General features: G+C 38.8%; 1 protein-coding gene across 1 annotated transcript in view; it reads right to left on the bottom strand.

The window, feature by feature from the left end:
• The window catches only part of opcml (opioid binding protein/cell adhesion molecule-like), a 151,399-nt gene extending 138,099 nt beyond the window's left edge, over positions 1 to 13,300 (bottom strand). The window contains exon 1 of the mRNA XM_086098420.1: positions 12,662 to 13,300. Coding sequence (XP_085954546.1) covers positions 12,662 to 12,819 — 158 coding nt within the window. The 5' untranslated portion in view covers positions 12,820 to 13,300. The remainder of the gene's footprint in view (positions 1 to 12,661) is intronic.
• Between the last annotated feature and the right edge of the window lie 323 nt (positions 13,301 to 13,623).

Below are 13,623 nucleotides of genomic sequence, written 5' to 3'. Positions count from 1 at the left end.
AACCATGAATATTAAACAGCCATAAGACAGAAAAGACCAGACAAATACTATATACAAATATATCATATTTATTTATTTTTCAACATATTTGGAATTTGAGTAATCCAAAAGTAGTTAAAAGTATTCAAGTTAGATTACTTTAATATTATAGTACATGTATTTGGATTACAGTTTAAAAGTAACCCTCCCAACCCTTTGTATGAAATACTTCTTGTATATATATATATATATATATATATATATATAATCCTGCGATTGGCTGGCAACCAGTTCAGGGTGTACCCCGCCTACTGCCCGAAGCCAGCTGGGATAGGCTCCTGCGGCCCCCGCAACTCTTGTGAGGAAGACCGGTTAAGAAAATGGATGGTTAGATATAGATAAAATCGAGTAAAACTTTTTTTATTTTATTTTAATTCATGGTCTTTTTCTCTGTTCCTCAGTCAGGGCGCTTCTTTAATTGGATACATTCCATTGCACATCACAGTTCACAGTCATTGAATTGGGGAGACATCCGCTTTTCTCCTACACGAACATTTTTGGTCATAAATATTGAACACGTTTAATATTTAAGAATGTCGGCCTGACTCGTGTGAGACCCTATAATCTGGACAAAATGTTTACGATGACATGGCGTGGTCGCAAGTTCAATAATACAAATGAGTGTTAATATAATTAACAAAATATAATTAACAAACTTTCTGAACATCTCATAAATGTTTGGTACTTATACTGTGGTGTTACTATTAACTGTAATGCTACGTTCAGACCAACAGTGGGGATTTCCGGCGGCGGGATTTCCATTGTAGTCAATGGACTTTGCGGGAGGGGGCGAGTTTGGATGTTTCCGGCGAGCATTTCGCTACTTCAACCATTTTGTCGGCGTTAGCTGAATTAAAATTTTAGCCAATCAGTGTCAAGAGAATCCACGTCACCAAATACGTTTGTGTGCAGAACGTGTAGTATAGTAATGGAGGATAGCTTGATCATCACGGTTTGCAGAGACCCGGAGCTGTACTACACGGTGATCTACGTGTACCGGGACCGGGCCAAGAAGGAGATTGTTTGGAGGAAAAAGCATGGAGGTCAGCTTATCTGTTGAGTTTGTTTAATTGTCGAAGTGTGAAGCAAGCTGGCAATGCTACACTAAAGTTAGTACCACCGACCAAATGGGAAATCCCTCCTCTTCCTCTGTTGCGGCGCTGAGTGAAACAAATTCCATTGAGAACCTGGTGAACAAACACCCGCAAGAGCAGCGTAAAGTTGCGATATTTTCGGTTCGGTCTGAATGTAGCATAAATTTCCTGTAAGACTTTCTCTCCCCGGGATTTTATTCCCCCAATCTGGGCTAATCAACATATACCACCAGCTTGAGGTTGCCTGCTCAGTTTCTGCAATAACAAACAAAATAATAAAATTCTGGCCACTCATGCTCCGTAATTAGGCTGACAAATGATGTTAATTTTTTTGTCGAAAACACTTATCAGTGGGATCCCTGTATAGGATAATGAGAGCCTAGCAAAGAAGAACTTCATTGTTTGCATCAACCATTATTATCAACCAGTATGATCTCAGTATCGTGAATCGTGACTTGCAGAAGTTTACGTTTCACAGCAATTGTTTTTTCTTGTGTGTTTTGCTTTCATTTCTGATTACATGATGCAGACCAAGTAGCACACGGGAAAAATAACTTATGAGAGAAAATTTAAATTCACATTCTTACTGATGAAATCTGCATTTAGAGCTTCTCCCACACTTATGTTATATTTATTGGTACAACCGTACGCCACACACGGTGGTATTTTCGCTGGAGAGGAAGAAAAAAACGTGAATATTGGCAACACAAGATGGCCGCCCCGGCTTCACTTCCCGCTTCAGCATGAGTAGTACAGGTTTATTATTATTATTTTTTTATTTTTTTTACATCCGTGCTGTATCCGCCTGCGAATCCACCCCAGAGTCCGTGGTCTTTTTGAAGCTTTGAGCCAGGACAGCATTGTAGCGTTTTTAGTTCACTTTCTTAACTCAAGAGTTATGGTTGTACACTCGCATTAGGGTCTGCTAGCATTGGTTGAGCCGCTAGCATCACGTTTACAGCGGCCGACTTGAAAGACGTATGCGCGCTTTTCTCGTCAAGCAGATCTATACAGTATCTATGCAGGTTGGCGTGGGTTCGCTTTCCCGCCTGGGAGACCGTGTTTGTATGTGTGCACGTTTGTGTGAGTGAGTGCAAAAAAAAAAAAAAAATGTTTTAAAGATCTATACGGTAACTTGATTAAAGATGCACATGGTGATGTGATGAGCACAGGACTTCCATACTATATGTAAGTCCGTGGATTAGTGGCACTCACCAGAACAGCTTTTTGGGATCAGAAAACATGCATTGTCAAGTGTATTGAAATGCTGATGGTACATTCTTTGCACGATTTTTAGAAGTACCGTACCGGTGCGTTCCGGCCCACTTAAAACACTGATCCCAACTATTATTTGATACTTATGGCGTCTGCCATGTTGATGATTACACTGCTAAAAGCCAGTTGGAGCCGCAAAGACTAATGGTAGGTCAAGACATACAGTATATTTTAATGGTCACTGCCATCATAAGACTCAGTAAAATACCTGCTCAAGTGTCACCAAGCTTTTGCCAGTGATCGTTCTTGTTAGAAAAGTAATTATATTTTTAAAGCTGATCTGAAATTTTTTTGTGCTCTTGGCAGGCGCACGCTTGAGAGAATGATACTGATTTGTGTTGTCCTTGACTTAGTGGCTGAATATAATACAGTTCATAATCCAATGCAAATGAAGAAAATTTGCCGGCAGTCATTCAAATGCAGAAATTGCTTTTTAAAAACACTTTACCAGAGCGACACAAGTGGACCACTTATTCTCTTGTCATAAAGCACTGAAAATAATTTCTTAGCACCATCACAACTTGTAGGCAGCGGTAAAAATATGTCATTCATATTGTCACTTTCATGTCACTTTGGTAAAAGCATATGTTTATCAGTAGGCTTGGTGAGTAATGGGATACATGTGGTAGTGTTACGTATTCAGGATACAAAAAAAATTAACTAATCCGATGCAGGTCCAGAAAAAATGTAATTTGATTACAGGTCTGTCTGTCTGTCTGTCTGTCTGTCTGTCTGTCTGTCTGTCTGTCTGTCTGTCTATCTATCTATCTATCTATCCGACAAAAAAGGTCAGGCAGAAAAATATATAACAACATAGGCCTATTGTATATAGTACATTTGATTTTTCTTTTCTTTTTTTTGTATGTTTCATTGATTTTCTTTTAACATTTGGTATTGGAGTAATCCAAGAGTAATTAAAAGCATACATTACTTTAATATTATGGCAATTGGATTATGTTACTAACTACATTGTTTAACAGGTAACTAGTACGCTCTGAAAACGGTTGGGTCAAAAAGTAACCCAATTATGGATAAAAAATGGACCGATCCACTTTATGGGTCAATTTGACCCAACTTTCTGTGTTGTTTTATACAAAATGACCCGATTTTTTGACCAAGAAAAAGATCTGACCAATATTTATGAGTTGTTTTACGCTGAAAACCCCATTTCTTGACTCAAATAGGGGATCTGTCCTTGTTTTTGTTTTTTTTTACCCGTGGTTTCTTTTTGACCAACTCTTTTACTGTAATGTAATCGTTTTTTAAAGTAACCATCCTAAACCTGTTTATCAAAGACTTGAGCAGTCTAACAAAATGTATTTATTTATTTATTATCTACAATTTAAAACCATTTCGCAATATGTTTTAATGATTCCACACCAAACGCATTTAGTGATGTTACAGTATTTAGACACGTAGAAAAAAGGACAGTAAAAGAGAGCTTGAAAAGAGGTTAAATGGTACATTGAAATAAATGAAGATGTTTTTTAGGTGAGGGGGTGGGAAAAAACCGCTGGTCGAACAATGAAAATAAAAAGGGTTTTGTTTTGTATTATTTCTTTGGTACTAACACTGCTAAACCTTTCTTGCTTAGAGAGATGCTAAAATCACAGGTGGATACAGTAAAACAGACTAGCTCAATGACAAGCTGCAGTTCATCTTCCTCCGGGGCAGTGAACTGAGCACATTGCCAAGCAGCCCAGAAATGCCCCGGGTAACTGTATTGTCAGCTTTCTAATTCAATCTCTAGAGCTCACATTTTAAGATTCAAGTCAGGGTCGTGGCAAATCCAGAAGTTATTTGATGACTTCTACATTGCAGGGTGCATAGGTTAGGAAATAAAATCAGGTGCATGAAGATTTGTCTGGCCACTCAAGTATATTGTATGTGTGTGTGTATAATATCACACAACTACTTACAACAAGTAATTTCTAGGAATTAATTAAAGAAACTAATATTAATGCAATTTTAGATGGAAAACAGCAAAGAAACGCTACGGTTTATCAAAAATTACAAAAGCAAACTCGACGTCATTGCACGGCAAAAGAAGAACAGATGGAAACGGGCAGTCGCATGTCCGTTTTGCGTATTTTCAGTAAATTCACTTAAAAACTAACAATTGGATGGAAACCTGACTAGTGTTCTTAAACAAGCACAATTACAGTAGAACCTCAGTTCACAAGCACTGCTGTTCACAAACAAATAGTTTACAACTACACTTTTCGAACAAATACTGTATTGCTTGAAACAGAAGACTCAGTTGTGCTTCCCTCATGTTGACCTAAATCAACTGTAATATTATCAGTATCACTATCAGTCAAGTCAAGTTTATTTATACAGCCCTTAATCACAAGAGTCTCACTATATCAGATACAGTATATATATATATATATATATATTTGTTTCCATATTCTGTAAGAAATAGTTTTCTGATGCTCTGCAGGGCTCCTCGCGTACTACCACTACAAGTACGTATTCAGTGAAAATACATTAGTGATGCACCGAATATTCAGCCACCGAAAATAAAATTCAAGCCGAAAGAATATGGCCGAAAGAAGATGTGGTGACGCAAGCAAAACAAACAAAAAACGCTGCAAGCAAGTGTCTGTTTGAATTAAACACCAAACACGGGAGTAAGTGTCCGCCTTGCTGCTCGCTGTCGTTTGTGAGTACCGGCAGCTTCATTGTGCACACCGGAGAAGGAGAGGGTCGCTTGGTAAACTATGTTGAAAAAGAGAGCGCTGATGAGTACTGCACTACAGGTGAGCCACTCTTTCTCCTGCAGTGCCTTCCTTTTTTTTCTTTGGCGAGAGCCCCTCGAGCACTTTTTTACTTGAATTCTGGTGGCCGTGCTAAATACTTTAGCTAATGTTAGCACTATTGATATCAACAGTTTTAAACAAGTAAACACTTACCACTGTCTCCGGGTGATCTGTACAGGATACAGGGAACTTTTCATTAACGTGTTTATTTATTTCGATTTTTACTTTACTTTATAAATGATGCTACTGACACTGGGAACTCCCAATACTTTTCACTATTAAAAATTAAGAAATGATGTTGAAATTTTGGAAAAAAACATTTAGGGAGCTATTAATTTATTTGTTTTTAATTTAGATTAACATTTAACATAAATTAGCTGATGACCCTGGAAGCTCCCTGAAGTTGTTGTTATAATTTTTAAACAAACTTTGCTTTTAAACAAAGGTCTTTATATGTTTAAAAATTTAAATAAATTTGAAAAACAAAAAGTTGTTTTAACAAACATGCCTTATTTCAACACAGTATTTTTTTTTATAATTTAGACGCTAATATTTTCTCTCTTTTACTACAAATGAATATCGGCTTGAAATTTGCCGACAGACTTGCCTGGTCAGACCACGTCTAAATACTGGCGCAGCATGTTTCACACGAGTTCGGTGAATTTAATCAGGGCACAGGCAGACCGATTGTGAGCTCTGCAGACATGCTTGGTGGATGTCAGATGTATTTTATTTATAAATATCTATGAACAGTGGGCTGCACAGCTACTACGTGACACACAAACGATCCGGGTTGGGGGCGGGCTCCAAGATGTTCTTCCCCCATGTCAAGACTCTAGCAGGAGATGAGTACAACATATTTAACTCATTTACACCCAAAAACCTATTTATACGTTTATATATATATATATATATATATATATATATATATATATATATATATATATATATATATATATATATATATATATATATATATATATATATATTGTAGAGCGTACAGAAGGATTTGATGCAGTTTCTGACCTGAAGAGGTCTGTTAAAGCAATGGAAGTTGTTACAAAAACGGTCAGCAGGTGGCAGCAGAGTATAAGAGATCAGCCAGGGCCATGTTGCAACAAGCTCTTTTTGCCAGTGTTTTTAACAGGTTTGTGAATAATGATTAAACTTAGCTATATTCTAATGCTAATTGCTGCAAAACTAAAAGATGGAAATATTATAAAATATATATTTTTTCCTGCTGAAAGAAGAGACTCTAATCTTTCTTTTGGTAGGTTCCATGTTTTTATAGCAATAGAAAACAATATTCTGTGGACCTTGCTAAATCATCCAAAATCCAGTAAAACAGCCGGGAGCGAAGGGGGTTGCTTCAGTGCAAATGGCTGGGAGTGAATGAGTTAAAAGGAATGAAAGAAACCACTTTGATTTGCTGTGATTGAATCCAGCGGTGACCACTCCCACAGCAGCAAAGCCTGCCTTCTCATTGACCTGCTGGCCTGCATTCATCTGCTAAGATTAAGTCAAATCCGCTTCTATGCAAAGATACGATCTACGATGATCACCAAAACAGAGCCCAACACACGACTATACAATATTTTCTGTTGTGACTTTCTTAGCCACCTCATTCCAGTCAATCCAACAAAAGAGACAAAGACCAGTCAGGGAAAAATAGTCACCAAGACATTTGGTAGAAAACAGTAGTTTAAAAGAAGCCTTTCACTGTCTATCCAATATGCTTCCTCTTGCTCTGATGCTTCACATCAATGCACATATTTAGAGTCGGACAGCGTTGGGCCGACGCCATTCGCCGTCTGATCAGTGTAGAAATTACTGTCGTGAAGTTAGCTAGCGAATCAGCGCACGGGGCAAGAAGAGCAAATGACAACGCGGATAATCAGTACTCAATTGAACTTTATGGTTTTGCAGGACAGCACACGTGAATATTAAAGTCCCCCATAATGAAGTTATGATCATATTTCAGCATGATTTCGGCAAGAAAATTTGCAAAATCTTTATTGTATTTTGGAGGTCGGTAAATGACATAGCACAGCACAGTGACAGTTTGGCCGACTTCAAAGAAGGTGGCTTCAAAGCTGTGATCGATGTGGTAAATAGACATCGTTTAAATGTTTTTATTTATTTATTTTTTTACACCAATGATCTCAGAGCATCCTCGGAGCGTCCAAGTAAGCACAGCCGGGCGGTAGTAATTCAATCATAGAGGTTCACTCACCAACGACAGTTCAGGTCCCCGTCAGGCAGAGGAAATCCAAGTTGTTGGAAAGGAAAAACTCCCTCAAAATAAAAGTTTTGTTTGTCAATGACCGCGCATTTACAGCGCGATCCTTGTGGGAGCAGCTGGGGTGCATGGCCCTTTCGTCTGGCGGTCTCAAGGAAGCTCCTTCAGAAGCTGGAAGTCGGCACCGCATCCAAAACGCGGAGGGCAGCACGGCCGAAGCTTTTCGGGTGAACCGAAGATCGGTAGCAGCCAGGAATCGACAGGTTCCAGGATACGCCACAACGGAGTACATCCATGCATTCGGGAACGAGAAGGGCACAAAGGTTGTTCCAGCGCCCGGTTTTACTTCACTAGCTGGCCGCCGCGTTTACCCCAGTGCCGCTGTCAACACCGGTATGAGTTGTTTATGTTTCTATTTTGTCCCTCCCGACCACCAGGTGGCGGTGCTGAAACAGCATGGGGGATCCCTCCCCCGTAAAGAGGTTGCCGGTTGCCTTTAGGAATAATGACTACCGCCGCCGATGGTACGGAGGGGTATTACTTCTCGCGCATGCGCTGAAGGTACATAATAGTCTGTGTTGGTGCGGTGTGTATTTACGTAATTTTTCTATGCGACGTACCGACCGTATGGGCCGACGCCACCGGTCACATTTGGCCGACGTCGGATTTGGTGTATCTAGGCCTTAAAACATTTTGTATGCAATAATTTAACATACACTGTGTTGTGTTCTGGTGCATGATAAAAGGAGGGCAATAGAAGTGTTTTTCATTTTTACAATGTGGTAAAACATAAGGGGCAGACGCTTATATGAGCTCTCGTATTATTCATAACATGCCTCTTAATGCCAGGTGGAAAGCAGACTGACTAGAGACGCAGGCAACTACGTCATATCATCTGACCTTCAAATGGAAATGCACAAGTAAACTCATTAATATGAACATAAAGAGAAACCAAAACAGGTAATGTGGTGGAATTATGGTGAAATACATAGATAAATAGATAAATAGATAAATAGATAGAGAAATAAAGAAATAAAAGCTTAACACCTTACTGTAGCAAAAATGATGAACTACTGGAAACCATGTTGACAGTAGTTTATATTCTATTTTATTATTATTATTATTTTTACTTCAATTCAATTTGATTAAATTCAAATTTGTATTTCATTCTTTAAAAAAAAAGAAATGAAAGGGGACAGAAAGAAGTAAAACTCGTTATATCTGCCCCGATCGACACAAAAAAAATAGAGCAACACAAAATGAATGACAGCAAGCGGTCAAGATGCTTTCAATGTAAAAATTATATAAAATAATTCAACAGCATGTCCCTATGCACTGCGCTTCCCCGTTGCCATGGTGACTCCACAAATCAGGGCTTCATTGATGTGGACTTTTTAGTGTCGTGGCAACGCCAGGTGAAACAACTCTGGGTTGATATAACTACCTCAAATCAGCTGTCCTGGAACCGAAAACGCAGAGTTTCCTCTCTCAGGGCATGTCAACTTGCTGTTTACAGTTAATCTCGGTGTTTGTTGAACATGCTTTGTGAAATGGACCCCAGCCAAAATTGGTAAAAACAACTAATTTTTTTGGTAGGGATGGGAAAAGGCAAAGGTTGATGTTGGACTGGATGTTTTGGACAAAATGTATAAATTAGAGGCCTAGGAGAATAGAAGCAGCTTTTCTGCTAGTGGATCTGCATACCTTAGTGGGTTCAGTGCCCATCAAATGATTAACGCTTTGTGTTTTGGAGGGCATTTTATTTCTAATTTTATGTGATCTTAAAAAAAACATGACATTTACAAGTTAAGTATAACTTCATACGATGTGACTTGTTTAGTGCATTTCTTTGTGAAGATGTAGAGCCGACATAAAAGGCCTGTTGAAATGTCAGGTTTTTGTGATATATAAAACTATACAGCACTAAATCATTTCAACCCTTTTCCAACATTAATGTGACCTACAGCCCATACAACTTGAAAACCTTTAGAGAAGGAAGTAAAGAACTGAGATAAAGTGGTTGCACAAGTGTGCATACTATGTTATACAGTAGCTGGCTATGTGGCTGAACTCTGAATTAAGCAATCACATTCAAACTTAAGTTACATGAGAATCCACCATTGCATGCCACCATTTAAAGTGCTTCCGATTAACCACAAATAAAGTTCAGATGTTTTTGTAGGCTTTTCCTGGCATGGAAAATGACTTTTTTGTGTGCTAACGCACAGTTTTTTAAACTGTTGCTAATTCCCTTCACTAAGGCCCAAGTTCCATCCAAAGATGTGTGAACATATTATTTTAATTTGATTACTCGTTTTGAAATGTGATCGATTTGGAAGTGGACTAGCATTGCATAAACAATTGTGTTTGATTTTGGAGGTACTCATTCACTGATATGAATTCACATGCATTCAGAATATGGTTTAATAATTAAGTTAAGCCCTAACCCTGCAGATTCGTTATACAGTATTGTACTTAGAGGTGTCAAAATTAGTGTGTCAATTTTGAGTTAATTTAAAGTTATTTTAATGCGCAATTAATGACCACCCCTTACTTGGAAAGCCTGTACTGGGCGAACTCCAGTCGCAATGCAGCAGACACGTCCACGTCAAAATTTTGCAGTAATACACTAAATAATAATGCATACATTTGTAGAGACTGGTGTCTAGTTGTATTTTACAATTTTAAAAATGTGCAGAATTTCACAAGTTACCTCACGTTAAATTAGATAGGTCTTAATATGAAAAGAAAAATGCTCTAAGCTGTCACCAACATCTTAAGAATGCAATTATGCCATCTAGTGGCAGAAAAAATACCTCAACACAAATCAATATCCCACTTTTTACAGTACAGTACAATGCAGTACATCTTTTTAATTTTGACTCAATTTTAAGACTTATGAAATTACTGTATCAGTGACTAAAATATGCAGCCATATTTCTATTAGTTTAACATATTTCCCCACTTATGTTTACAAGAGTATGAAAATTTAGGGGAAAAAAACATTTTATTGTACATTTAGGACAGATATAAATTTTATGATTAATCGTGAGTTAACTATTGAAGTCATGCGATTAAGTTTTAATAACAAAATAAAATAAAAAATGCAACTCAAAATTGCTTCTCAAATTATGTTGATGATTAAGAAAACTGCTCTGCAAAGAAAAAAAAAGTACTGCCATGTATTGCACTGACAAAAGAAAAAAGTTTCTTCATCCTCACAGATATGACACACCAACCACTGATCCAATCAATGCTGTGTGACAAACAGACAAAGCATCTCTGACAGTGAACTTCTATTTGGCAAAGATTATTGTGGTTTCAGTTAATTCACCAGCCCCATTGAATTGCTTTCAGAATTGTCTTACAATCAGAATCACTTGGCTGAATGACTGCATGAAATTGAACTATGAGTGAACACAGCTGCCTGCATCTGCATGTGTGTGTGTGTGTGTGTGTGTGTGTGTTACTGCATAGCCTAACTCTTAAATAAATGCCCTTACAGAGTTGATATGAAAATTCTACAGACGCCTGTTCAAATGTCAAAATTTTGTCATTACTGTTTATATACAAATAAGAAGAAGAGAAAAATCATTTCAAAACTTTTCTCCAACAATAATGTGTCCTATAACCTGTAAATAAACGGTTGGGGTAATGGATGGATGGATGCCCAGTAGTCTTTTCCTGACATTTTGTATATATTTTTTTTAGTTTAAGAGAAGCCTCAAGGTTTGCCATTTGGAACCTTGATTTATTAAGACCTGTTTGCTGTTTGCTTGTTAGCAAAATGCAGCACACCACTGAAAAACACATTCATTATGTATATGCTGTGAGGATGGAACACTATATCAAAGTGGTTGTTTGCCACAACGCAGCACTCTCAAATTGAAAAACTTTCAATTCGACAGCAGCATTGCAGTGACATCAGAAGGCACATCCAATAGGAGAGGGGCTGGCGGAGTGATTTCGGAGTGCACAGTGCAATTACGATTTTTTTCTCTTTTCAGATGTAGATATAAATTGTATATATATTGGATGCAATTGCAGTCTGGACACTCAGGTCACGCTTATCCGACTTATACGTCTGCAAAATGAATGGCAATTTTCTATTCGCCTAATTGTAAAACGGCGACAAAAGGACTACCGACACCTTGAAATGTAGCCGGGTATCATCCCGATACCAGTTACTCGCCTATCCTAACCAGTCAGTGTTAGCACAAAACCTTCAGGCGTCTGCTAGAAAGCAGAGAGAGAGAGAGAGAGAGAGAGAGAGAGAGAGAGAGAGAGAGAGAGAGAGAGAGAGAGAGACAGAGAGAGAGAGAGAGAGAGAGAGAGAGAGAGAGAGAGAGAGAGAGAGAGAGAGAGAGAGAGAAGGAAAAAAGAGAAGAAGAAGAAAGAAAGTCATACTTTGCATTTCCCTTCTCTTTTTTCCCAAAACTGGGTTGTTGGTATCAGGTCACATCAATGGTGGAAAAAGTTTTGAAAAGACAACTGGTATTTAAACATTGGTGTGTTGACTGTAATTTAAACAGGGGTGTGTAGACCTTTAAGATCCACATCATTTATGGTCTATTTTTTTTCCAACAGAACACTACATAACAACAACTCAATAAAAGGTTTATTGATTGCATATATAAGGTAAAGTCAATTTTAGATGGCGAGTCAATCAAAAAAAAAAATCTCATTGACAAAGCCAAAAGAGATCATTGTGATTGAACATAAAATACAGTTAACATATAATTATATGTTTAATGCACAGTATGCTTAGTGTAACAGCATCCCAGTGCAAAATCATGACAAGACATTTATACCTCTTAAAATATAGATGAACAACATGTCCTTTCAATTTCAAATGTCTTTTAAAAACTGCGATTTTCACGAGTCAAACACCCCTATTAAATTCAAGTATGCATTTGTATTACACACACAAATCGATCTGAAGAAGACCACCCGTGCTGATGCATGTTTGGGTATCTCAGCTCCTTGCATCCTCACCAAGACATTAACCAAGCGATCAATAACATTCAAGGGCAATGAACAAGGCAGGCTGAACAACGAGTTCTGTCCTTTGTGCCAGAACTTTCCAAAGATGCATGCATACATTGCCATCATTCATGTAAAACACGGATTGTGCATGCGTGTCTGTTATGAATACCCTGAATAACTCTAAATGAGCTGTCATAGCTAGCGCATGGTGTGACAGCACATGACAGCGGCCATCCACAACGCAGCATGAAGGGTCACAGACTTACTTGAGCACGGCGCTGTCCCCTTGTCGCACGGTAATGTTGTCCTTTAATACAGAATCACCGCTTCTGACCGGAACTCCCGCAGGTACAAGGAACAACAATTTAAGTCCGAGGACGACGAGGCATTTCACAGTCACCGTCAAAGAGCCACCAATTCCCATGTTTTGCGATCACTGCGCAACTTCCAAGATAACTTGAAACGTCCGTGTTATTCCTTCTTTTTTTTTTTTTGCGTCTTGGCGCGGCGGTCGGCAAATTCCACAAACAAGATGCCTGCTGGAATTGGCGTCAGAGCTGTTCTCTCTCTCTCTCCAAGTAAACAGGCTTGTTATGAAACACCGTGAGTCTGTGAGTGTGATTCGGCGTGTGTGTGTGCGCGCAGACGAAGGGGAGAGCGTCAGCTGCTCGAGGAAAACTGACTTCCGAGGTCGGAGGAGAGAAAAAGGCAACGTTGCCCAAGAAATGAGCAGCGCTTCCTCAGCTTCGTATGGTCACGCCGTGAAATGGATGCTCTCGCAAAGATGCATCTGCAAAGTAGCCTATAGCGTCACTATGTCCTCGGATTCTCTTTTCTTGTGGACTGACTGCGTAACACCGTGTAAAACAACTGCACTCCATGCAAAGCCCGATAACTACTCTTCCTCTGTGTATTATTTTCGTTCAGAAGACGAGCCCCCACCCCTCCCTTCATCTTCATGCAGATCCCCACATCACCCCTCCAGCCTTCTTCTCTCCCTCTCCCATTTTTTAACAACCAGGTAGCGCCAGAAGCTGTATGGCGTATGGAAGGATACCTGCAGCTTTCGTTCTAATAGGTTAAACTCTGGAACAGCATTGGGAGACAGTTGGTCTCACAAGTTGCATTTATTAATTTATGTATTTATTTGTTTGTTTATTTATTTAGGAAGCCTATTGCATTCACTTGTGGGAAAAAAAACGTACTGTGTTTCTGACCTGGGGGGGGG

Source organism: Leptonotus elevatus, chromosome 16 (genome assembly GCF_054856555.1).
Source record: "Leptonotus elevatus isolate MCC_2025b chromosome 16, RoL_Lele_1.0, whole genome shotgun sequence".
In the NCBI taxonomy this organism is placed as follows: Eukaryota; Metazoa; Chordata; class Actinopteri; order Syngnathiformes; family Syngnathidae; genus Leptonotus; species Leptonotus elevatus.
The sequence above is the reverse complement of the archived record's forward strand: the minus strand, read 5'-3'. Positions and strand labels throughout refer to the sequence as shown.